The sequence below is a fragment of the Mytilus edulis genome, chromosome 6 (genome assembly GCF_963676685.1).
Source record: "Mytilus edulis chromosome 6, xbMytEdul2.2, whole genome shotgun sequence".
Taxonomy (NCBI): Eukaryota; Metazoa; Mollusca; class Bivalvia; order Mytilida; family Mytilidae; genus Mytilus; species Mytilus edulis.
Window position 1 is genome coordinate 46,693,647 of NC_092349.1, and position 26,999 is coordinate 46,720,645.

The window sequence follows — 26,999 nt, forward strand, 5'->3', positions numbered from 1 at the left end:
AGTTTATTGGTTTGTACATAAATCTGGTTGTTGGTTTTCTCCTTTGAACTGATATATATTTGACATTTCAGGGCCTTTTATAGCTGACTATTAGTTTTTCTCATTGTAGAAGACTGTATTGTAACCTATAGTTGCTGACCTTCACCACATTTGGTATCTGAATGATAATTGTCTCATTGGCAGTCATACCACATATTCTAATTTTAATATTAGGCAAAATAAACTACCTTTTTCCTTTCCATTTTTTTGTAAATGTAAGGATTTCTTTGCTTGTACTTCTAAAGAAACTTGTTCTTTAGCCAATTGTTCCACCATATCTTCTAACTTCATTCTCTGTTCATGTTCATAATCAAACAGTTTTTGTAACCTCTTTGTCTGTGACTGTGCTACATCTAAATATTCAGTGCAAGCCTAAAATAGAAAACAACAAATTTAAATATTCAGTGCAAGCCTAAAATAGAAAACAACAAATTTAAATATTCAGTGCAGAACTCATAAAAATGTATAAAATCTGAATATTCATGATATTCAGTGCAGAACTAAAATAAGAATGTACAGTCTAAATATTAAGTTCAGAACTAAAATTAGAATGTAAAATCTAAATATTCAGTGCAGATCTAAATAAAATATAAAATATAAATATTCAGTGAAAATAAATAGAGCATACTTCAAATTTAAAAGTCCAAGCTAAACATCCTGTTTATAGTCCATATATAGATCAAGATAAAAACAAAGTTCAAAATCTAATGAAATTTGAAAACATCACTTGAAACAAAAATAGAATAAGTTGACAATTTTGAGTGTTCACGGTCTACAAAATAAAGAACTAGATATCAATAATGATGTTATACACTTATTAGATAAGATATGTAATATCAAGGTCAAGTGTGTACTTGAAGCTAACATATATATGCATGCATTCAACATCTTCATTGATAAAGAATTTAGTGATTATGTGTACCAATCTATTTACATTGTGTATCAGTAATGTACATAAACTGATTTATAACTTACCATGGTGTAGACAGGTCTTACTATTTATACACATGATACATTAGGTGTAATATTGATTGAATGTATTATGTTAGGTGTGTTTGACTTTTGTGTATAACTTGTGTACTTTTAAGAGTAGGAAAGCTACAATATGTAATTTTATCGCTGAAAATGACATTTATCTCTACTGTTTTACCTGGACAGGAGAAAGAATGTTACACAGGGAATCTAAATAGTCTCCCCTGGGTTGTTAAGGTAATTGTTACTGGATAATGGAAGTAAATAGTATTGACTCTTTTAAAAAGAATCTAAACTGTGGAGAGCTGCATTTTTTGTGATTAATAAAATGCAACTAGTTTATATATCTAATTGCCTTTCCAAAGTCAGAACTATTTTGTAATTGCACTAGTAATATCTTTGTTTTTCATTATTTAAGAAGTTAGTGTTGAGAGCAGATCTTTGAATGCTTCTATTTAATGTATACCCAACTTTTATAAGACTTGGAACAATTTAAAGCTTTTGATATTAAATACAATGTAGATAATCTATCTAAAGTTGAAGACTGTAATTGTGTGACCTAAAAAACTTTAGAATTCTTTTGTATATTAAGGCCAATTAAAATTAATTGATAGATTTTCATCCCCGCCCGCCCCTCTGAAATCTTCCCGCCCCGATTTTTTTTATTTTTGAAAAAAATATGATTTCCGGATTTTGTTCATTTCCGTTACCGGTAACCGTCGATAATTTCGCTTCATGTAAAACTTCCTGTTTCAAAATACGGTTTTCGTATTTCTCAGAGTATTCTTACTGAAATCATTAAGTCGATATAATCTAACCTATGATGACAACATCATTTACCGAGAATAGAGATTGATTACGAGAAGGGCATGACATATTCGGGTTACGAGTTATACGCTGTGTCCAAGAACGCAAATCGCCGTATGTCACAAATGACACAAATGTTTGTGAATAAAACACCTTGGATTTATTTTATTTATACAATGACTTTGTGTCAAGAAATTTGGACTGTGAATGAAACCCAAAAGTGTAAGAATCGTGGAACACATTTGACTGGAATAAAGAAATTGACACAAGCATGAACTTTTTAGATTGGTGACAGTATATATATTGAGTTCAGAAAATCGACAAACATACGCATTTTTAATTTATTAATTTATAGCAAGCTCTTAGATTTAGATTTAGCCATGCCTTTCGTTTTTTTGTAGAAAAACAGCAAACATCCTCTGTTACAATACCCACGATAGAGTCATTAAACAACTTTATGTTTTACATTGTAATTATATTTGCATCTTGCATACTAAGGACCGATTATTTCAACACTGTTTGAGTTTTCATTTTATTCTGTACTTATCATACTCGTGTTGCATACCAATGCATTTGCTTCATTTATTAGGACAACAAAACATTGCTTAGAAAGCAAAATACATTTGATGTAGGTAGTCCAACTGAAGAGAGCATTTCTCCACATTTCTGCTGTTTACTATAAAATAGGTTTCTAAAGTGGCAATTACATGAATAACAGTGATTGCCAATCAGAGATATATATTTACGAATTTGAAAAAGCGGCACCAGCATATGGAGTATATGTGTCTCAATTGATAAGTTACTCTAGAGCTAGCTCAAAGTACGTTGATTTTGTTGAACGAGGAATACTGCTTTCTCAAAAGTTGCTAAGACAGGGCTATGAATCAATCAAATTAAGGTCATCACTCAAGAAATTTTATGATCGCCATCATGAGCTGATTGGCCATTATGACAAAAGTGTGTCAGAAATCATATCTCAGTGATATTCTTCCTCAGTCATAATAACCTTCCATCATTACCGAACTAAACAAAGAAATAACATGTTGGGTGTCATATACGGTGCAGGAAATGCTTACCCTTCCGGAGCACCTGATTTCACTCCTGGTTTTTAGTGGAGTTCGTGTTGTTTCCTACTTATTATTTGTAACTGTTGATGTAAATGTCTTTTGGTTTTATGAGTCTTTGGTTACTCCTTGGTTTTGATTGTTATTGTCTTATACACGATACCTTATGGATGTATTTACATGATATAAGCTTATTATTACACTTGCATATATGAATAACACGTGACCAGAAGGTTTCATATGAAATAAAATTTAAAAAATAAAATCCTCCCACCCGCCCCATTTTTTCAAAAATTTGGATGAAAATCTACTAATTAATTTTAGTTGGCCTAATCAATGAGAAATAATGGTTAATCTTATTTCTAAAAAAATCTATTTTTTTCATTTTTTTCAGTCCTGTAAAAATCCATTTTTACATTTGTCAATATTACTAATTCAACATGATTGTATAAACATTCTACTTGAAACTGTATTCATTCTTTAAATCTTGCATAATTTTTTCAAAAATATTGATGACTTTCCTACTTACATTTATCATTGCATTTGACGTAATTCTAAACATCGTAGCTCTCTCGTTGATGACTTTAGCTTTACTCCCATGTTCTGAGTTAGTTAAAATCTCCATGCTCTCCAGTTCTGACAGCGCCCTCTGTAGGGCACTACCATGTTTGGCTATCAGATCATTGCATGTTGTCATGTCCTCGAGTTTCGACCCCAGAAGTTTTACCGTGTTCTGGAGTTCGTTTTTATCTGGTTGTGGCTGGTCTTCCTCATCACTCTCTACAAAACAGAAGTCAAAGGTCAGCTATTCTGTATTAAAAATTCCATAATGAGACCCCCCTACCAGAAATAAATCATAGACAGGATTGGGATTTTAAATCGTAATATTTAAATTCTGAAAAATATAAACCACTTTACAGTGTATTGATTTTATTTTCCATTTATAAGCATTTTATCTAAGTTGTTAATTTAAGACATTTATTACCAAAAACATTTCCACCTGACCTAGTGTTGCCTTTAACACACAGCAACATGATTTCAGATATTTCTATGAACAAAAATATAAGGTATTTAAAATGTAGAAAATATAAGATATTAAATGAATGAAATTATGAAATATGAAATTATAAAAATGATAAAATATATATGTCAAATGAAATTATGAAAATATAAGATACAAAATGATATAATCAAACTACAAAAATATCATATAATTTTTTTTTATCAAATAATTTATGAAAATATCAAATATCAAATGAGGTTTGGAAAATATCAAATATCATAATTTTTGGGTCCTCAGTGCTCTTCAATTTGCACTTGTTTGCCGTTATAACTATTTTAATCTGAGCGTCACTGATGAGTCTTATGTAGACGAAACGCGCGTCTTACGTATTAAATTATAATACTGGTACCTTTGATAACTATTTACACCACTGGGTCGATGCCACTGCTGGTGGACGTTTCGTCCCCAAGGGTATCACCAGCCCAGTAGTCAACACTTCGGTGTTGACATGAATATCAATTGTGTGGTCATTTTATAAATTTCCTGTATTTAAAACTTTGATTTTTTGAAAAACTAAGGATATTCTTATCCCAGGCATCTAGATTACCTTACACGTATTTGGCACAACGTTTTGAAATTTATGGGTCCTCAATGCTCTTCAACTTTGTATTTGTTTGGCGTTATAACTATTTTGATCTGAGCATTACTGATGAGTCTTACATAGATGAAATGCGCGTCTGGCGTATTAAATTATAATATTATGGTACCTTTGATAACTATCAAATGAAATAATGAAATGTAAGATACTATTACATTGGTTGCAATGAATTACATTGATTTCCCAGTGAAATAAAAACTGATAATATCACATGTGAAACAAACGGGGTTATTTCACTCCTCTGAATAACTAATTAAACAAGAATGTGTCAATACCACATGGATGCCCCACTTGCACTATCTTTTTCAATGTTTAGTGGACCGTGAAATTGGGGTCAAAACTCTAATTTGGCATTCAAATTAGAAAGATCAAATCATAGGGAACATGTATACTAAGTTTCAAGTTGATTGGACTTCAACTTCATCAAAAACTACCTTGACCAAAAACTTTGGCCTAAAGTGGGACAGACAGACAGACGAACGGACGGACGGACGAACAGACAGACGAACGAACAGACAGACGAACAGACTGACAGACGAACAGACTGACAGACGAACAGACTGACAGACAAACCTATTGACAGACAGACCAGAAAACATAATGCACCTCTATTATCGTAGTTTGGGCATAAAAATTCAAATATTGAAAAAGATTAAACTCGTTACCGATCAACACTGACAATTAACTCATGGGGTATGTGCATTCGTGAATTCATGTGTTGTTTGAATTGGTCACTCGTTGAATATTTTTCTCTATTTGAAATCTTTGATTAGTTATTCTTTAATTAAAAGAAACATGAAAATAAACATGCAAGATATCTAAGGAAATTATGAAAATATCAAATAAAATTATGATATCAAAAGTGGTCTTGTCTAAAAATAATAAAATATTTTTCCATTTTAACATGAAAATTGCAATTTCAAATTTGCCATGCATTTCTTTACAAAAATGCTTTACGAGAAAGGTAGCTATGAAAACGTGTGTTACACGTTCATACCTATGTAAGTTAACATTACATGGTAACATTTATACCATATATTGAGAACAGGATACAAAACTTCCTGCTTACATTATATACAATCATCTAAAATGTAGCGAACATATCTTAACAACCAGTTAATTAACATAATTAATGTAGAGGAGCTAGCTTCCTTGTAAATATATATATATAACTTGACTAGTTTCCTGTCAAACAAGTAGTATATCAAATAACAGAATCACATCATTGCCTTTATCATGTTCATGTTCTAAGAATTTTGGTAATCTAATGATTGTGAAACTTATATTTACTGTGAAATGAATAAAAAAGAATTCTTCCTTTGCATTTTAGAAAACAGATTTCTGTTGCATTTCTTATATCCATAACACCTACACATTTTTGGGGAAAATCACTTTTAATAGTTTAATAAAAGAAATATCTTATCCTAAGTAAACTTGTGTTTTTTTTATAAAGAAATTCATTGGGTCATTTTATAAATGAATATTCCTCTAGCCATTTCAGATAATTTCAAAAACATTTCTAGTTGTTTTGTGCACTTATTTTTCTCATTTGAATTGTTTTACATTTGTCATTTAGACCTTATATAGCTGACTTTGGGGTATGGGCTTTGCTCATTGTTGAAGGCTGTACACTGACCTTAGTATAGTTGTTCATTACTGTGTCATTGGGCTCTTGTGAAGAGTTGACTCATTGGCAATCATACCACATCTTCTGAGTGTCCAAAAAAATCTTTTGACTAATTTCCTTTCTACTGAATTGTTCAAGACTAAGGCTCAATTCTAATTATATAAATTCTAAGTTTTTTTGTGAAATGTTGTCTTCCTCATTGGTGTATAGTACATTGTATACACATAATACATGTACATTGTCTAACCTAACCTCCCCCCCCCCCCCCCCCCCCTCTTCTACCTTTTTTTCAGCCTGAGTAGAGTTTTTATCAACACATGAAAGAAGTGGTGCATAAACTATTTTGCTGAGTATACATGTAACAGATTAGCCTGAGAATAGCCTCAGAAGTAAAAACATGAAACAGGAAAAATGAAGCTGTTTAAAAGTTTAAATTATATGTAATTGATCTACAATACACATGATGCAGGTGCACCGTTTCATTATGCAATATCAAGAGTACTTGTACATGTTGTAGTTTGTTTCATACTGTCATTATTGATTTTACCTATTAGAGCGTTAGTGACTATCCTAACATTACGTACATGTAAGAGTCCTTCTTCCAGAAAATAATTCAATAATTGTTTTAATGGTAATAACAGAAATTTTATGTGAAAAATTTTAAGTACAGGAAATAAAAGTTTTATATTATTTTTAAATTAAAGCTTTAATCATTGACAAATAAACATGGACATTTATAGTGAAATAATATTTCCTTTATTTCAATTTCTTAACATAAAATTTCCGCAGTAACCATGGCAATGCTATCAATATACAGGGATGATTCCACTATATAGTTTAGGGCCGCTAAGCGGCCTTTAAATCAGCCAGCGGCCCAAAAAAATGTACATGAAAATGAATTCCCAATTCAGGAAAATAAAATAAAAATGATATTTCTGGAAAAGTTTCTGTCACCGATTAAGGCAACTATAATTTTTCATAGTTTGTTGTCAAAACGTTTTAAAATCTAGATAAGAATGCTGTTTACGATCGCATTTTATTAACAACGATTTAATTATGTCAACATGTGGCAAACAATTTTTGCAGCCGAATTCAATTGATTAATATGTTATGGGTGTATTCGATCTTGTAAAAGCAGATCGCCCAGCAGTTTGATAAAATTGGGTGTCAAAGTAGACCTCAGCAGAGACCAAATTCAAATTTTGATATAACATTGATGGATAAAGTTTGAATGGGCACTGATCTCGTAAAAGCAGATCGCCCAGCTGAGAATATGATGAAAACTTGTTTTGTGAAAGAAATTAACTCCTCAAAAGTCAAAAGTTTGAGCGTTTTTTGAAAATAATGTTGATGATAGACCATTCATGAAATACGATGTCATCATTATGGAACTATTTCCAAAGTTTTGAAGATGATCCAAATAATTTTAAAGATTACTGGTTCAATGCTTTAAATATCTTATCAATTAAGTATATGAACTTTTGTAATTGCTTTTCTGAATTCGACAGTTGACCAGTTCAATTTGAAATCCATTTGAATCAAGGTAGATTTATAGAGATGACCTGCTGTTGATAAAATACCCGATGAATGATTTTTTTCAGTGGTTTATGTTAGCTGAAATATATTGTTTTGTAATAGGCCTAGGTAACTATATCTAAGATGATTGACTAGTGCATCATGTTCAATGATATTCATGTAATAACAGTAGCCCATCCAGAATTATTCAAAATGTTACAACTTACATGAACATCAGTGTACAGGTTAAACTTAATAATATACATTTTCCGTTTTTACAGGAAAATAATGTTATTTCGTCTTAGATTTTATGCTTAAAAAATTCCCAATTAGAATAAAAATTCCCAATTTGATGTTCAAGGGACCCATTTGAAAACACCTGGAATTATCCCTGATATACATATTGACCAAGCAGTTAGCTTATTTAAACAAAATTTACTTGTTGTCATTATCATTGTTTTATTTCCTCTTAATAGTGTAAATAGATGAAACAATCTGGCTTATCCTGTAATATCTTCTACCCTAGCACACTTATGAGAATAATTCAAATATAATATTAAAAGATTTTTGGATCAAGGTAAAGTGTGTAGGTGAGAGGTTTTAGGTCCTTACCAGTATCTTGCATTTTGACAGCTTCTGCTTTAGCCAACTCTAACGCAGTGACCCACTTCTGTCGCTCTACCTCAGATGTAGCTTTCAGGTAGTATGTAGAGGATCCACTATTTGATATCACGATTGTATTGGAATCTTCTGTATGTATAAAGGCATTGGCAAGGTTTATAGTTCCCCTGCAGGTATGAGCCATTTCCGCTTGGTTTCTGAAAAAATAAAAAATTAGGTGAAGTTCTATGAAATCAAAATTGCAATTATAAGTTGACCACATTAAATTTAGTATGTAAAGTCATATTAACATTGTTGTCCTTTGGCTGTTTTCGGTTCTTAGGTCAGGATGATATCTCCTTGACCCACTCCCCATTTTATAACAGTATATATATATATACTTCCCCGGCGAGGGAAGAACCAAAAATTTGCGAAAGCAAATTTACAGATCTAACATTGTTGGGTTGATGTTTAGACAAGTTGTACATTTGTATATACATTATGTACACAGCCATGTATCACCATCATTGATGGCGATCCGATGGATACATCTGTTGTAGAGTTGTCACTGACTCAGACGTACTTATCTTGTGTACAATTTGGAAATTAGTATGGCGTTCATTATCACTGGACTAGTATATATTTGTTATGGGGCCAGTTGAAGGACGCCTCCGGGTGCGGGAATTTCTCGCTACATTGAAGACCTGTTGGTGACCCTCTGCTGTTGTTTTTTATTTGGTCGGGTTGTTGTCTCTTTGACACATTCCCCATTTCCATTCTCAATTTTATTATAAATATAATTATTTTCTGTGACTGTATATTACATTAATTTGTAGGATCCTTTACTATAGATAATTTAGCTGATCTGTAACAATAAAATCTTTATGCCTTATATATCATGTACTGTACTACGCCGCTAGATTAAAACTGACGAGGAAAGGTAACACATGGCCAGCGAAAGCTCTTTTTTTGAGAGCCCAGGTGGTCGTGTGGTCATGTATCAATGCCTTTAAATCCAATGTATAACAGCTAGTTGCACTGAAAGGAATGTGCATTATACTGGTCTTCCAATCCACTGAAACTGCTATAACAAATAGGGATAAAAGATCAGTGAACATATGGTAAAAGAAACGTTAAAATTCTTAAAATCTGCAATAGACATGATAGAAGATGAAGGGAAATTAAATGACAAATCCCTTAATGGGTGATGGATGAAATATATCACAAGAGGGTCTGAATGGGGTTTATAGGATAGAGAATGACAGGCCAATAACACAAAAAAGAATAGAGAATAATTGAAAAAAAAATTGGGGTCGTATAAAAATTATAAAGCCTTTAAAAGAGACCAAAGGAAAAAGGAAAGAAGACACCCCAACCTATTTCAGATCCTTCATAAAAATTAGTGATCATGAAATGATTTCTTTAAGCAATATGATATCCCTACCTGAACTGGTAGTAATGTGAAGATGTACATTATATATATGTACCCCTAGGAGAGTGTGCACTGTAACTCATTTTATTAACATCTAACACAGATACTTTAATTAGTAAAAGGAATGGTATTTAAACTTCAAAATATCAACATTACAAGCTTCACTTTTATTCAGTCATATAATCAATCAGGGGTACTACTTTCAAAATTACTTCTTTCAGTGATTTTGGCTGTGAAATATTTATAATAATTTCAGACAGACTTTTCAAAATCACTGAAACAAGTAATTTGAAAAGTTAAAATGTAATCACTTCAATAAATGAATAAGTGGTTATAACATTTTTTGGATATTTTCCCCGCAAGCTTGATTTTTTTATTAGTAAAAAGACAAGAATTCCATTGAAAAAACAACTATGTAAATGCAGAAATTGTCATTTGCTTGATAAGCCTGCCAGTTTTTACAGTTTATTTGAATATGCAACAAGAGGCTGTCACAACGACAGCAAACCGGATTTATTAATATTTATTTGTGTCCTGGCAATATCACAAGAACCATTACTGATGAATGGTGAAAGTGAAAATCGTCAATATCAAATTTGACCTCTATTTTGTCATCAGTAACAACATATAAAAATTTCAAAAGCTTTGGTTGAATGGTTCATGAGAAAATGCACGGACACGACTGGAAACAACATTTTTCAATCTTTCAAGAACCATAACTCCTGAACGGTAAAAGTCAAAATCGTCATTATTTAACTTGACCTCTATTTTGTCATCAGTTACAACATATTAAAATTTGGGAAGCTTTGGTAGAACAGTTCATGCGTAAATGCACGGACATGACTGAAAACTCCATTTTTCAATCTTTCAAGAACCATAACTCCTGAACGGTAAAAGTCAAAATCGCCATTATTGAACTTGACCTTCATTTAGTTGTCAGTAACAACATATTAAAATTTTAAAAGCTTTCGCTGAACGGTTCATGAGTTAATGCACGGACAACATTTGATTGCCGCCCGCCCGACCGCCCGCCGTACATCCCCAAATCAATAACCGACATTTTTGTCACAAAAATCCGGTTAAAAATTGGAATAATTTGTAAATCAGGACATAACCTTAAAATAAATCATTCTAATTCTAAAGAAAACCAATCAGGTCACATAATATTGTTGACTTTGTCTGATAGTAAGAGTAGTTAATAAATATTGGATTACAGAACAATTCCCAAGGATGCTTTTAAAAGCTTTAGCGCACTTACATTTTGTACTTACTGCCCAAGCGCACTGGTGAAATTGATATCTAAAGATAAAGGGATATTTGATTTATGTAAGAAAATTATAGAAAAGTTAGTGAAAATATGGAAAATCAATGAACTTAGCATTTGAAGATCAAAGAAAACACCAAAATCACTTAAATAGGTGATAACTGAATTTAAAAACAACAAAATCACTGAAATAGGTGATAATGACATCAATTGTTTAGTTAGCATCCCTGACTGATAATAGGGAGACAATGTGTTCACCAGCTATTGCAAATCCCAGGGTACATTTGTACATGTAACTTTTGGTCAAGTGATATCAGCATACAATACTGGAACTGGATTCAATGAAGTCATGACATTTTTAGATACATAGCATACAATACGTTATACTGGAACTGGGTTCAATGAAGGCATGATATTTTCAGACAAAGTAATTGATGTCTATAAAACTTAAACCACAGACTGAATTTACATTAATTAAGCTTAAAGAATGTATGATAGGCCAGCTACAGTGTTGTATATACAATATACATGTATGTTAACAATTGACAAAATGTTGTAGGACGAAAAAAATCTAAGAATGAAACATTTTTTGGTCCTGACTGGGGAGAAGGGGCCAAATAATCACCATTGAAGTGAGATGTGCAAATGCTTGAACAACTTTATACCTAATGTCATTGATTAACCATCATGATTATATGTAGTACATGTACTGTACCTCTTAAAATAGACCTACATGACCCAATTACAAACTCAAGTGTTCTCCCCAGAAATTTTGGATAGCATCACATTTTGGTTAAAAAAAAATAACTGTATTTATTTTAATGTCATTTGTCGCGTCGCGTTGATGCTCTATTTCCTTTAAATGTTTTAGTTTAAATTGTTCAATTCATAACTGAGAATACAATTAAACTATAACCACAAAAACAGTTGTTTCAGTTTATGTTTTTTTTCTTCTTTATTCATTTATAGTTACAGAATTATTTTTTTCCTTTTGTGCCAAACAAAAATAAATATGTGGTTTCAGTTGCCCAACAATAAGTCAAATGAATGAATGATTCATTATAGTGCAACCTGTATATATGGGCAGGAATTCGCTAATGTTACTTAAGTGTGACATTGTAAGAAAAAAATAAAAATCATTATAAGCTTCCAAATTTTTTACAAATTATTGCTACAAATGGCGTCCTTCTATTTGTAACAAAAAAAAATCATTTTTAAACTTGCGTCAGTTTGGAACCAAAGCAATTAATGAATTTGGAGCATGTAACATGGACACTTTTTCCAAATTGAGATTAATGATTCCTTAACTCATTCAACATTTAATACCATATATATTGATCACAAAACATTGTCTTTCATCTAAACTCTTAAATGTGTATTTTCATTTCTTCCAGAAATTTTGTGAAAACAGGTTTCCTCTAATTTTCTGTCAATGTTACATGCAAATGTTTAAGAGATAAATACAGTAAGAATCATTTTGTTTCTGAACATGAAAAGGCTCTTTTTCATTGTGTTACCCTCACATTAAATTTTTTTATTAATAATTTTGCAATTATCTCTTTTCTGTCATAAAATAGTGACGTAAATGTTGCATGTAACGTGGACATAAAAAATATGAATAATGAACCATGCCAAAATTGACCTTAAAAGGTATAAAAAGCCTCCAAACAACCATCTGAATGTAAATGATACTCCCACATTTCTCATATATGATATTATTTAAATACATGTAGTGGTTAATACCCAAACCATTCACCTAAATCAGACAGCAGACATATTTTTTTAACTATACCAGTAGTTATGCTTGTTCATGGTGTTACACCATGGAAGGCTAATTAAATTAAAAGATATTCAAATGTCAAAATAACCAGAAAAATAAAACTAAGACCAAAGATAGATCAATTGATGAAGGAGTCATCCAAAATTTCCACAACATGAAACATTTTTATATCATCAGTAAGTAAGTAACCCGTTTTTTTATGCACAGGATGAGATTGATAAAACCACCACACAAGCATCAGCATCCACAAGTTTCTCACTCAATAACTAATACTGACAAAGTAAGGGTACAAAATGATGTATCCCTCATTCATGTGACACAGTTACACTTAAAACTAATAGTATGAAAAACCAAGGAAAAATATGGACAAATCTGCGAGAGGTTGATACAGCTGCATTTATGGAGAATCTTATTTTCAATCGTTTACATAACTTCTATAAAGCACAATTTGGGTTTCATTTTTGAGGTTGTCTGAGAGACATTACCCCATATCTTGTTTTATTTCTGCTGGTTAATCTTTTTATGATAACTTTTTAAGGTTTAAAAAATAAATTTTATTTCAAACATTCAAAACAAGTTTCTTGTTTCTTGTTTTCTGTCTCCAACATCTTCAACTATCTATCTGAAAAAAGAAAAAGAAAAAAACAATTAATCTACCCTCAATCAGAACCAAAATACATGCATAGATTATAAAATTTACAATAATATACAAACTCTCAAATTTCTTGTTTCGATTTTTCAATGCCATTTCATCTCGAAAACTTGTTACCAAAACTACACATGCTACAGGAAGCCATAATTTAAAGGTCCCCATAATGATCAGTGTAAAACAATTCAGAAGAGAAAACCAACACCCACTAGACCACTATCCTGTTTTCAACTTTATTTGGCCTTCTTTTACTTTTTTGATTCATTAGCGTCACTGAAGAGTATTTTGTAGACGAAAAGCGTGTCTGGCCTACAAAATTTCAATTCTGGTATCCATGATGAGTTTATTATTATTATTTTGAAATCAGAAGGAGCCTGAACATCTTATAATGCAAAAGAAATTCTGGAATGTCAATTATTGGCATAACAAATTAAAAAAAAAATGTTTCAAATTGAATTCCTCATGATTTCTATAATGAGCATCAGTAAATACATGTGTTGACTGGTGATTGAAAAGGGATAAATAAACAAGATTTTGAAATAACTATCTTCTACACTGCTGTAGAATGGTCAAATGGGCGATCACTAGTATGTCTGCAAACACAGTCATCATCCCCTGGTTTTCTGACACAAACAAACACTACTATCTGACTGGCTGAAAGGACCGTCACCACCTGAGTCACTAACAGGGACCTTATCAGACTGGCTAACACAGACATCATAATCTGCTAGGCTGACAGGGACATCACTATCTGACAGGCTGACAGGGATATCACCATCTGACTGGCTGACAGGGACATCACCATCTGACTGGCTGACAGGGACATCACCATCTGACTGGCTGACAGGAACATCACCAACTGACTGACTGATATGAACATCACCATCTGCCAGGCTGACTAGGACATCACCATCTGTTGGCTGACAGGAAAATTACCCTCTGACTGGCTTACAAGAACATCACAGACTGACTGACTGACAGGAACATCACCAACTGACTGACTGATATGTACATTTTTTTGTACATCACCATATGACTGACTGACAGGTACATCACCATCTTCCAGGCTGACAGGTACATCATCATCTGTCTGGCTGGCAGGGACATCACCATCTGACTGGTTGACAGGGACAGTATTTTTTTGCAGCATCTTCCTGAGAGTTTTCTTTGTCACATTTATTACCTGTCCTCTTTTTCTTTCTTATGTTCATACATGTATTGCCTGTAGATTTTTTTTTTTAAATTGCATGTAAATTTTCAAGACCGACACCAATTTTGTTGTCAATGAAGAAAATACACTTCCAAAAAGAATATCTATATTTAGAAAAAAAGATGAAGTTTGATGGTGGTAAAACAAGTTAAATTATCAATAATCTCTTTATAGAGCAAAAGAGTTAGTAAATGTTATCAGTTCTGTTCAAGCGTGTAACATTGACAGAAAAGTAAAAGGTTGTATGTCAATGTTACGTACATGAAGACCATAACATGAAAGTGGTGTGCTTAATAGTCAACTTTGGAGAAATAATATTATTGCTGCTCAGTAATATCTAATTAATCATTTAGGTTATAAAATGTTATATAAAAGTCTGACTTTAAGGAAGTAATACCATGTAATACCTTTGCATGTAACATAAAAAAATCTTGACACAAAATATTGTTGTCAATGTTACTAACTAGTGTTAAAAGACAAATTAAACAGGAAAACTTGAAAACGCTTTCATTTGTAAAATAAAAATAAAATAATAGCTCCATATGCATGATATGGTAGTAAGTTTTGTTCACGCACATAACACTGACTTGAACATGTAAAAGTCTAAATAATAGACTCTGTCAATGTTACATACACAATTTCTTAATTGAAAAAAAGTTTAATTTGGGTTTACTTTATACATTATTTTTTAAAATAAGTATCATAATAATAACTTTGAATATTAAAAATTAGATTAACTGTTGATTTCATCACAGTAAAATCTTCTCATGTAACACAAAAAAGACCTGACACGAAAGTTGCTGTCCATGTTACTCATAAAGTTATCATATAAGCATCAAAGAAATTGTGTGATGACAATATTTCAGATGTTAGATAGTCATTTATAAACTCAGATAAATTCATTTTAAAGCTCATATCAGGGGTTTGGAAATCAATGCTTTTAAAACATTATAATTCTGGGTTATGCATGTAACATTGACAGGAACACCAACAAATGATGAGGAAAAATTGCTAGTCAATCAAGGAAAAAAATAAACACAAATAATAAAAACTCATTTATTTCTTTAATATCATTTTTATGAAGCAAATTTAAATTTCAACAAGATTTTATTGATTGAATAATTGTATGAACATTTATTAGGTTGTAGCATGTAACCTGGACGCAGAAGATGGTGTCAATGTTACATGCCTTTAAACGATAAGAATTACAAGTAAATATTGTAAAGTCTAGAAATCTAGAAAGATCAACAACTTCTCTGTTAAGAATTCAGCATAAATTTATATTTGATTTGATATTATGCACTGGCCAATTATGCATTAAGTGTAATAAAGTAATATTGTTTTTATTCTGGTGTCAATGTTACATTTTATGTTTTCAAATTAAGTGGCCAGTTATCTTTATAATGCTGAGGAAGAATACAAGTACTAATTAATCAAATTGGCAATTAATCTGTGGTATTTCATGTAAAAAATTAGATTGATAAGGCAAACCGTACAAAAAAAAGCTCTTGCATGTATCATAGACACCAATCCTTGGTAAATATTTCGTGTCAATGTTATGTACAGAAATCTCTCCAGCAATAAAATGAGTATCGTAAGGGTCAAACCTGTTTAAATACAAGATAAACTTATATTTTTTGATAAAATTGCAAAGCAAGTCACACATCATTATCAAAGAACCTAATCTACTCAGAAAGTGCATGTAACACTTCATAGTGAGGTCAAATTAACCTGGTCCCACTCTCTTATCATCTGCTGGATCACTGGTAGATGCCAAGTGTGAAAGATAACAAAGCCATCTTTTAATGTAATTGTCAGCGGGTTGAAATGTGGAAAAAAATAATTATGGTAATGCTTACTATAAGAAATATACAACTGTTATAAAAAGATGAGTATTATTGGGCAGTATTGACACGAAAATGAAATAAATTTTCTTACCTTCTATATTTTTCAAACTTCAGTTGATTGATGAAAATGATGAAATCCAAATTGTACCCATTGTTGACACCTTTCAAAACTTGCAATGCTGGACCAATAACTTGTTTCCAAAGCTAATTAGCTGATAAAAAGGTGCATGTAACATTTGTTGACGCGAAAAGTTACATGCACTTGTCCATTTTCAAGCATATTTTATTTGCAGAAATAATCGGATTCTGTACAAAATGGGGTTTCTAATCGATAGACTGATCATTTTGCAGTTGATTTTCATCTATTACAGTAGAACAATTCTTCAGGTATATTCTAAATATGACTTGGGGTTTTGCCACTGCAGAAATGTCACACTTTTTGTCTACAATTTTCCACTGCCGGCACATAACAAGGGCTGATTTCTTGTTGATTTTTTTAATTGGATCCATTTTTTTTGCATGTGGCAATAAAGATTAACCCACTTTGATATTTAAACCATGTTTATTCTCCATATTTGCATGATTTCTTTATTTTTTTATTGGATAAACACTATTGACCCTAAAATTTCATTAGCGAATTCCTGCCCATATACAAAACTCAATATCTAGTACACAAAATTAACTATTTTTTATATTATATTAAGTAAAGATAAAGTAGCAAAAGTAGCAAAAAAAAATCAATTTAAAAACTTTTCAAGTTTTATCATGTTTATGAAATTCATTGTTTCATGGCACTCAATGAATTAGTCCCAGTTGTTTTTTTATCTTTACATCAAAATGATATGCATTTTTAACAAAGTTATCTAACAAATAGTCTGTTAATGCGTAGTTTTCTCTCTTGGTTTATTTTTTCTGTCTACTGTCCATCTGTTGTCATTATCGTGAAAATGCGGATTTTTGTCATATCTGGTCCGGTTCCTATCCGTAGTTTACACAAAAATGTGCAATGGCGGCCGTAGAAAAATTTACGAAAATGAGTCCGAGAATAAACATTGTTTGACAAGAGATTGTGAATGAATAAGACGCTTTTAATGCATTAAATGGATTAAACATAAACTTAAGCCAATTATGATAACTTTTTAAAGAAGTATTAAACTTATTTTAGCTCTTAACCAAAATTCTCGCTCTGGTATTACCGGAAGAGAAAAAAAGTAATTTGTGGAGATCTAGAGTTGTACAAATAAACGATCTTTAAAAAATAAAAAAAATCGCTTCAATCTTTGAAATTTCGTAATCCAAAACATAGATTTCGAATTGTTTTGTGATTGCATTTTTCCATGTCGAAATACACCTTATCGCTATTTGTCCACCATTACTGGATATTACACAGGTTCCCGTAAAAATTCGTCGTCACAAAAGAAAATATCTGACGACACAATGAACCAGGTGCTCCGCAGGGCGCAGCTTTATACGACCGCAGAGGTCGAACCCTGAACAGTTGGGGCAAGTATGGACAAAACATTCAAGCATGATACAGCTCTGAATTTGGATTGTGATCAAATTTTTGACATTACATGGTTTTTTTTTACACAAAACAAATGCCAAGATTTTACAAATCAATTAAAGATTTCTTCTTCAAACTTTTTAAATCTAAAATTAAATAGTTGACACAGCATAGGTTTCTGACACAGAATGAATGTGGTCTAATGAACTTAAAAGGTTTTTTTTTGCCTTTGAGCAAATCACTATGCTGTTGAATATTAATCCTCTCAAAAAAATGTTTGAAGAAATTTTCTTTTTATTTATGAAATCTGAAATGAGAAAAATTTAACCCCCCCCCCCCTTTTTTTTCACATCCCCGTTTCCCTTTTTCAAAACTGATATCAATTCAAATTTCTAATGGAGTTTGCAACAATAACTGCTTGTTATCACTGAATGGTAAAGATTATTTAAATTTATCAGTTGGTAGTAAAAAGTGTATATACATTGTATATTGTATATAACAAAGATTTAAGTTGATTCTGGACAAAGAAAGATAACTCCAATTAAAAAAAATTCTTGCTATTGCACAATATTGTGCAATAGGATATTTCTTGCTTACTATTCTGGACAAAGAAAGATAACTCTAATTAAAAAAAAATTTGCTATTTCACAATATTGTGCAATTAGATATTTCTTGCCATTGCACAATACTGTGCAATTGAAAAGACTTGCTATTGCACAATACTTAATATAATAATTTTAGATACTAATTTGGACCAACTTGAAAACTGGGCCCATAATCAAAAATCTAAGTACATGTTTAGATTCAGCATATCAAAGAGGCCCAAGAATTCAATTTTTGTTAAAATCAAACTTAGTTTAATTTTGGACCCTTTGGACTTTAATGTAGAATTTGAAATTTGAAAACAGGACCAAAAATGAAGAATCTACATACACAGTTAGATTTGGCATATCAAAGAACCCCAAGGATTCAATTTTTGATGAAATCAAACAAAGTTTAATTTTGGACCCTTTGGACCTTAATGTAGACCAATTTGAAAACTGGACCAAAAAACTTCAATAATCAAGAATCTAAGTACATTTTTAGATTCAACATATCAAAGAACCCAACCGATTCATTTTTTGTCAAAATCAAACTAAGTTTAATTTTGGACCCTTTGGACCTTAATGTAGACCAATTTGAAAACGGGACCAAAAGTTGAGAATCTACATATACAGTTAGATTCGGCATATCAAAGAACCCCAATTATTCAATTTTGATGAAATCAAACAAAGTTTAATTTTGGACCCTTTGGGCCCCTTTTTCCTAAACTGTTGGGACCAAAACTCCCAAAATCAATACCAACCTTCCTTTTATGGTCATAAGCCTTGTGTTTAAATTTCATAGATTTGTATTTACTTATACTAACATTATAGTGCGAAAACCAAGAAAAATGCTTATTTGGGTCCCTTTTTGGCCCCTAATTCCTAAACTGTTGGGTCCTAAACTCCCAAAATCAATACCAACCTTCCTTTTGTGGTCATAAACATTGTGTTTAAATTTCATAGATTTCTATTTACTTAACCTAAGGTTATTGTGCAAAAACCAAGAAAAATGCTTATTTGGGCCCTTTATTGGCCCCTTATTCCTAAACTATTGAAACCAAAACTCCCAAAATCAATCCCAATCTTTCTTATGTGGTCATAAACCTTGTGTCAAAATTTCATAGATTTCTATTAACTTAAACTAAAGTTATGGTGCGAAAACCAAGAAAATGCTTATTTGGGCCCTTTTTGGCCCCTTATTCCTAAAATGTTGGGACCAAAACTCCCAAAATCAATACCAACCTTCCTTTTATGGTCATAAACCTTGTGTTAAAATTTCATAGATTTCTATTCACTTTTACTAAAGTTAGAGTGCGAAAACTAAAAGTATTCGGACGCCGGACGACGACGACGACGACGACGCCGACGCCAACGTGATAGCAATATACGACGAAAATTTTTTCAAAATTTGCGGTCGTATAAAAAGTGATTGTTGTATGCGTCAAAAGTTCAAGCGGCCGGGTCAGCCGGGATTAGCGATAAGGTGTATTGGTGATTGCAGACACGTGGTATTAGTCACAAGTGTCAGCTTGGGATATTCGCATCCAAACAGTTACCACCCTGAGGGCAATTAACACCTAGCTAATTAATCTCTTAATTGCCTTTAGTGTCCGACTTAAAGGGATTACAATTAAAGGTGATATAATTTTTATGATTAGCGACGCTAAAACGGCCTGGGGAGAACACTGATTAACTTGAAAAAATGTTGATGCCAAGGCAGCGGTGACAGCATGATAACCAAGTCTTTCTTTTTGACTTAAATTGTTAACAACTTGGTTTAGTGCAAATTGAGCAATATTTAAAATGTCAGTGATCTTAAAAACACATGTTAAGGCAGTGTCAATGATGAAAAGACCCGCCCTTGGAGATTTGCATAGAAATGTCTTTTCTGAATAAATATCAAGTATTTTAGATTCCCGTATAGTTTTAATGTTTTTAAAGCTATATGGGAATCTAAAATACTTGATATTTATTTAGAATAGACATTTCTATGCAAATCTCCAAGGGCGGGTCTTTTCATCATCGAACACCACCGCACACCACTGAATACCATAAAACCAACCACTAAGAAAAACAGTGATTTTATACAAGAAACGATAAAATTAATTAAATTATGAATGATTTTATCAATTTTTAAATTCAAATGTGCATCTTTTTATGTTAAAGTTGATAATCAATTTAATAAATATGAAAAAAAACTTCTCTAGATTCATCAATATTTTTTCAGGATTACATTGGTGTGTATATTTATTTTTCAAATAAAATTCAAATAAATTCATTTATCAGTAATCGATCTCTGTTCATCATTGTTCATCATGTTCATAGGTTAGATTTTGATATTTGTCTCGTTTTTCTTATTATTGGTACAAATATATTATGTAGAAGAAAAAATATATTTGAGGTGTCCAGTGGCAGGCAGTGGTGGTTTGCGGACTTGAGTCCGAGATGTTATATACATGTATATAGACTCTCCTTTTCTGTTCGATATACAATGTAGATATTTCAACTCTTATTCTTATTATTTGTTGAATTAATAACTTAAATATAATATTAAGGTCACATTTATAATGATAAAAGATAAGAAAAAAAATCCTGGGGTGTTTGGTGGTGTAATATAAAGACCTATCCGATCTATTGACAAAAAGCCACACTTATACATGTAAGTCATTGACAGATTCAAACCACTATTGCCATTGCTATTACTGGTTATCACAAAAGTTTCCAGACTGAAAATTTATTGTTTTAAAAAGCACAGAGAGGAAAATACGTTGAGCAAAACGCACCAAGGAGAATATCTGCACATTTGAGACAACTGCTGTCAAAGGCAATGCAACAGGCTGTAAAAGTGAGGATCATACATTTGTAGATATGCATTTTAATAAGACTACTGCTTATTCGTGCATGTGTTTATGTCAATGTCCCATTCAGCATCATCTATCTTTAATTATTGATATATGTTGCCTATGTTATGCCTATGGTTCAGTCAAAATTATCGGGAAACCAACCTGTAGTAGGACAAAAGTCCATTTTGAAGAACAAACCATCGTTTTTGATAACCACGAAGATAGTTTGTCCATTTGTACAGCCAGCCTCTATATTGGGCTTGGTGTTGAGGCCTGGTTTCGGCCATGACTTATCAAAATACAGCAAATACAAGTCAAATGAAAAATGGTCTGATGACTGTGACCAACGTCATCGCTGAATATCATTTATGCATACGACTTCCGCTGCTGAAATGATTTAAGTTATTTGTATTCAATGAAATTAAAAAATCATTTTGATAGTAAAATAACTTTTTTTAACTTCAATGTGCATATAAAATAAATAATGTCACTTAATAAAGTCTATATCTTCAGGGGATTATTTTTACATAGTAAAGAATATTCCTACATTTGTTGACAAAATATCTACTTCCGGTTAAAATAAAGTTATGATCCTACCCTAACACTAACCATCTAACCGGCTTGCTGCAATATATGCAGTCTATGCACAGTCAAATCAAAAACAATTATTGAATCTGAGGATTGAAAGGTTATTTTTTTTAAGTAAAGGGCTATACGAGGAAGATTCTACTTGTGTGAGGATATGAAGTCTATTTAAAAATTAGGATTATGGATATTTTTGATTATGAACTTAAAAATATAATAACTAATACATCATTTTGTGCAAAACAACAAATAGAATAAAACGATAAATAATAAATTTGCAGACCTGAGATACAGTGCATGTACATGTATTATCTTGCGGCATTACACAGATCAAATCTTCTCGCATACTCTTTTGTCATACATGTATCTGTATGTATAGTCTACAAATGTACATAAGATTTGTCGCTATTCATATAAAAAAGATGTGGTATGATTGCCACTGGGACAACTCTCCACAAGAGACCAAATGACATAGAAATAAACAACTATAGGTCACCATAGGGCCTTCAACAATGTCAATGAGCAAAGCCCGTACGCATACCCCATAGTAAGCTATTAGTTAATGACCCAGAAATGACAGATGTAAAACAATTCAAATGAGAAAACTTACAGCCTAAATTATGAACAAAAATTGAACGAAACACAAATATGTAGCACATTAACAAACGACAACCACTGAATAACAGGCTCATGACTTGAGACAGGCACATACATTTACATACAGAATGAAGCGGGGTTAAACATGTAAGCAGCATCCAAACCCTCCCCTAACCTGGGACAGTGGTGTAACAGTAAAGCATAAGAACTAACTATATAAAAATCAGTTGAAAAAGGCTCAACTCATCAAATGGGTATAAATACAAATACTATACAGAGCACTACTGACTAGTGGACATGGCAGGGTACGTGTATATCCCAACAACAAAAAGACATGAAATACAGATCTGAGAGTACTCTCAGTAACTGACAGCTAGTTAAAAGGGTATCAGGTCCGTTCGCGCCCAATATAGTTTCGCACCCTACACGTTCGCACCTCACATTTTCGCCCCCCACGTCCGTTTGCACCCTACATGTTCGCGCCCAATTTTTAATAAAATTTAAGTTAAATTGTTAGAAATTATTCATATGAATATAACAAATAATTGTATTCTTTTTGAATAAAATTTGAGAATTTATTGAATAGATTTTTTTTTTTATCAATCTGATGATTAATTATTAAATGTTGATTATGTATGATTATTGCTAATTGGTATTTATAAACAGCCTAACTTGGTGTTATTGTTTACTGTTGTTTATAAATCATGATTGTTGTTTTAAATTGCTTTGATGTAAATACTAATAAAATAAATATTTATTATAGCAATACACTTACCATGCATACCAGTTGTTCAACATGTTGTCAGATTCGCACTTAATTGACTAGAAACAGTGAAAAACAAATTATTTCAATACACTAACCAAAACACGATTAAGAATTATTCAACACACAAATGAAATAGTTGTTGTCAGAATAATATAATCTGACTTAAAAACAAGGACTTTTTTTTTATAAACTTGTCATGACACAAAAAAACTTGTCAGTATCTCGAATTATTTAGAAACAATGGCATATATATTTATACCAATACACCTCCAAAAAATTGGTAAAATTGGGTGCGAACGTGTGGGGTGCGAACGAACTTTTCGCAAAATTTGGGTGCGAACATGTGGGGTGCAAAAGTGAATGGGGGCGAATGTGGAAGGGTGCGAACGTGATTGGGCGCGAACAGACCCGGATTCAGTTAAAAGCCACTAACAACTAATAAAAAAAATCATGCATCTAAGACTAAATACATGTCATACATGTTATAAAACACTGAAATTTTAAACCAAAGCAGAAATGAATAAGGAGCCAAATTAATAGCAGAACTTCTTCTATATGTAAAAATGTATGATATCGCCTCTAATTCATCTCATTGACTGTTTACTATCATATACATTATTTATAATATAAAAGTAATATATTGTTGAATGTTGTTTGTTTACATAGTATACACAACAGCCCGTGTGGATTTTGCTTCTTCCACCTGCCCATCGTGGGCAGTCCACCCATGCCCACTCTATCTATAATCTCTTTTTTGTAAAAATATTGATTATAAATGCTTATCTTCTTTTTTCAAATGATTGTACTTGCAAGTCTTTAGATGCAACAAAAGAAATTGAATGCCCACTTCTACAGGTGGGCAGAGTGGACAAGGTAGAAATTTTGCCCACTCCCATGGTGGGCCGGTGGACAAAGCAAAATCCACCCAAGCTGTAATACAAATGCCATATTTCTAAAATTGTATTTTAAAATATGTCATTCATGACCTTTTGTAGTTATTGCAGGTGTTTACTGATGACTTGATGTTAAAATGTCACAACAAACACTCAAATACACATTACTGAGTAAAAATGTTCTTACTTTGGATGAAGCAGAGTTGTATGAACTCTCACAGCTAGCAGGCATCACACTTGATCCAAATGTTTTCAAGTAAGTTCTTAATCTTGTCTGTAATGGGTAGGACTCAAGGCCAAAGTATAAACATGTTTCATATTCTTATTGTTTGATGTACAGAAGGCATGGAAGGGTACAGGTATGTAATGTCATTTATTTTCAAAATCATCCTACCCCCTTGACTATCAAATGTGCTAAATGCGAAGGACCATCTGTGCCCCATAATCACAAATTGTTCTTATTTTTACCCTGTGCATTTTGTGTCTCTGTCTGTTGGTTGAACATGTATATTTGTGTCATATTTTTTTAGGCATTACTCAACAGAATGCCGAAACTTCTGAATTTGACAAGCCAAAAAAACATCCTCTTTTCTCAGAGGCGGATTTTGGGAGGGGGTCAGGGGGCCTGGCCTCCCCCTTTGAAAACCAAATTTGGTTGCTTATATAGGGATTCACTGAAGCGTGAAGCGATCAGGCCGCCTCTTAAGCAGCCAGAGAGCCCCCACTTATGAACATTTCTGGATCCGCCACTGTTTTTATACATGTAGTTAAATGCATCATGTGCATGTAGTCTAGAAGTCAGTCAGTCCTCTTTGATTATAATCTTTATGTAAAATTTTGTGGGATTGGTTTGTTTCTGCCCTGGCTCCTACATATACACCCATGTGACTTCATATTATGTCAACAGATTGATAGTGATTAGCTGTAAACAGTGATCACTTTCTGGGTTTTTCAGACACATACTCCTTCTTCATTGTTCTTTTCCTAAGACTTTTAATTACAATACAAGTGGTGGTATGCTTAGCACAACATGAACAACTAGTTTTAACATAAACAGAAGGATTCTGATATACATGTACATGAACAATATAAAAAAGAAGATGGGGTATGATTGCCTATGAGACAAATCTTCACAAGATACCAATTGACACAGAGTACCCGTACACAAAAATGTAGCTATAGGTCACCATATTGCCTTCAAAAATGAGAAAAGCCCATACTGCATTGTCACTTATGTTCACATATTACATGTTACTAAAGGAAAATACAGACAAAGTTCCTGATTTTGGTCATGTATATCAACGTTTTACAATGGGTTAAAGAATTATTTTTTTTAAGAGCTCAATACTTAACCTTTTTTGTCGAGTCTGCAACTAATAGCAAAAGTAGGCAAGACACTGAGTTCTGTGGAACCCTTACAAATTTTTTAATTCATTTAATGACATTTTTTTATGATATATCTATTTGTGATAAGCTGTTAAATTTTCTCTCAAAGCCAAGCCATTTGATTATTAGATATTTTTTTTCTCAGGATAATACTAGACTTGCTGAAAATGAATGTTGCTCCTACAGCAGTGCTCCAAATGTTAATGTCTATGCTTGGACAGCAGAGAAGGAAACCAGTTCTGTCAGCTGGAGAACGTGGAAAAGAAAATGGACAAGGTAGAACAATAGACAGTGATCCGCGATATGACAGGAATCGTGAACAAAGAGCAGGATCAAGGGGGAGAGTACTATCAGGATCATCAAAAAGAACAGACTTTAGGAGATGATGTACACTTATTATTTAGATGCCCTGTATTTTTAATTAATTAGAAATTTGTAGATAACTTTTTTGTATGAAACTATGAATAATTAGCGTGAAAATTTTATACATGTAAAAATGATAGTTGATTGTCTTTGACAATGTTTGATGCACTTGGTTGTGAAAAATTGATATATATTTCGGTATATATATCATGTATATACATTGTAGTTACTGTGATAATAAACATATTGATGCAAAATATACAGGTGTAAAATGTTCATATTATATACTTACATTACAATACAATTTCCTAAGAAAGATAAATGGATGAAAAAGATATAAAAAAACAAGTAAATATGGGAAAGTTTGCAGTAACATTTTTTGAAGAGTGACGTCAGCTTCAACAATTGCTAACAATTTTTCTGCTTGAGATGGTTTAATAGGAACTACTTGTGATATATCATTGATATTTGAGTTGCTTTACTATCAGTACTTACCAGTTTTACAACTATTTTGAGATCCTGCCCTTTTTAGGACATTGTCCAGTGACTTGAAATGATTTTGCAATTTTTAATGCTAAGTTTTCTGTTAAGTAAGATTGATATGAACAACTTACAATAGACAATGATTTTTCTTTAAATAACATACCTGTCTATACAGCTCAGTTTTGTCTACCACTTCTAGGCAAGATCATGGTCTAGCGACTTTGAATTATTAGTAATTAGCATTGTTGCTGTCCATCAGATTGTCTTTTTTTTTAAACTTTTTCTGAATTTTTTGCCTATAGGCCAGACACATGTCTGTGTTAATTTAAATAAAGGTAACAGAAGTATACTGCTGTTCAAAAGTCATAAATCGATTGAGAGAAAACAAAAACTGGGTTACAAACTAAAGCCAATGAAAACACATCAACTATTAGAGGAAAACAAAGAAACAACAGAAAAACTGAAGTGCAACAAAAAACAAATGACAATGCAACATACATAGAAACGAAATACTAGATAACAACTGCC

The 26,999-nt window shown here is 32.1% G+C and overlaps 2 protein-coding genes across 8 annotated transcripts in view; one reads left to right on the forward strand and one right to left on the reverse strand.

The window, feature by feature from the left end:
• LOC139527777 (oxysterol-binding protein 1-like) overlaps positions 1-21,772 on the reverse strand; it is a 40,243-nt gene extending 18,471 nt beyond the window's left edge. For 2 of the 4 annotated variants that reach the window (XM_071323443.1, XM_071323444.1), the window contains exons 1-4: positions 21,561-21,769; positions 8,298-8,503; positions 3,412-3,662; positions 228-411 (exon numbers count right to left, since the gene is read on the reverse strand). In XM_071323443.1, coding sequence (XP_071179544.1) covers positions 228-411; positions 3,412-3,662; positions 8,298-8,503; positions 21,561-21,685 — 766 coding nt within the window. In that variant the 5' untranslated portion in view covers positions 21,686-21,769. Of the gene's footprint in view, positions 1-227; positions 412-3,411; positions 3,663-8,297; positions 8,504-21,560 lie in introns of all 4 variants that reach the window. The other 2 variants (XM_071323445.1, XM_071323446.1) reach the window with 2 other exon arrangements.
• A 192-nt stretch (positions 21,773-21,964) lies between these two features.
• LOC139527788 (mitotic-spindle organizing protein 2B-like) lies at positions 21,965-26,247 on the forward strand. 4 transcript variants are annotated; one of them, XM_071323465.1, is made up of 3 exons: positions 21,965-22,132; positions 24,342-24,495; positions 25,771-26,247. In XM_071323465.1, the coding sequence occupies exons 2-3, from the start codon at positions 24,377-24,379 to the stop codon at positions 26,009-26,011; spliced, it is 360 nt and encodes a 119-aa protein (XP_071179566.1). In that variant the 5' UTR covers positions 21,965-22,132; positions 24,342-24,376; the 3' UTR covers positions 26,012-26,247. The 4 variants fall into 4 exon arrangements, with proteins under 4 accessions (XP_071179566.1, XP_071179563.1, XP_071179564.1 ...); XM_071323462.1 differs by having other exon boundaries at positions 21,965-22,086; XM_071323463.1 differs by having other exon boundaries at positions 21,972-22,086; positions 24,351-24,495.
• Positions 26,248-26,999: the final 752 nt, after the last annotated feature.

Bases quoted from the DNA above. Each gene is read 5' to 3' on its own strand.
- LOC139527788 (XM_071323465.1), top strand. From the start codon at position 24,377: ATGTCACAACAAACACTCAAATACACATTACTGAGTAAAAATGTTCTT. The intron at 24,496-25,770 runs GTAAGTTCTTAA...TTTTTTTCTCAG, and splicing joins CTTGATCCAAATGTTTTCAA to GATAATACTAGACTTGCTGA.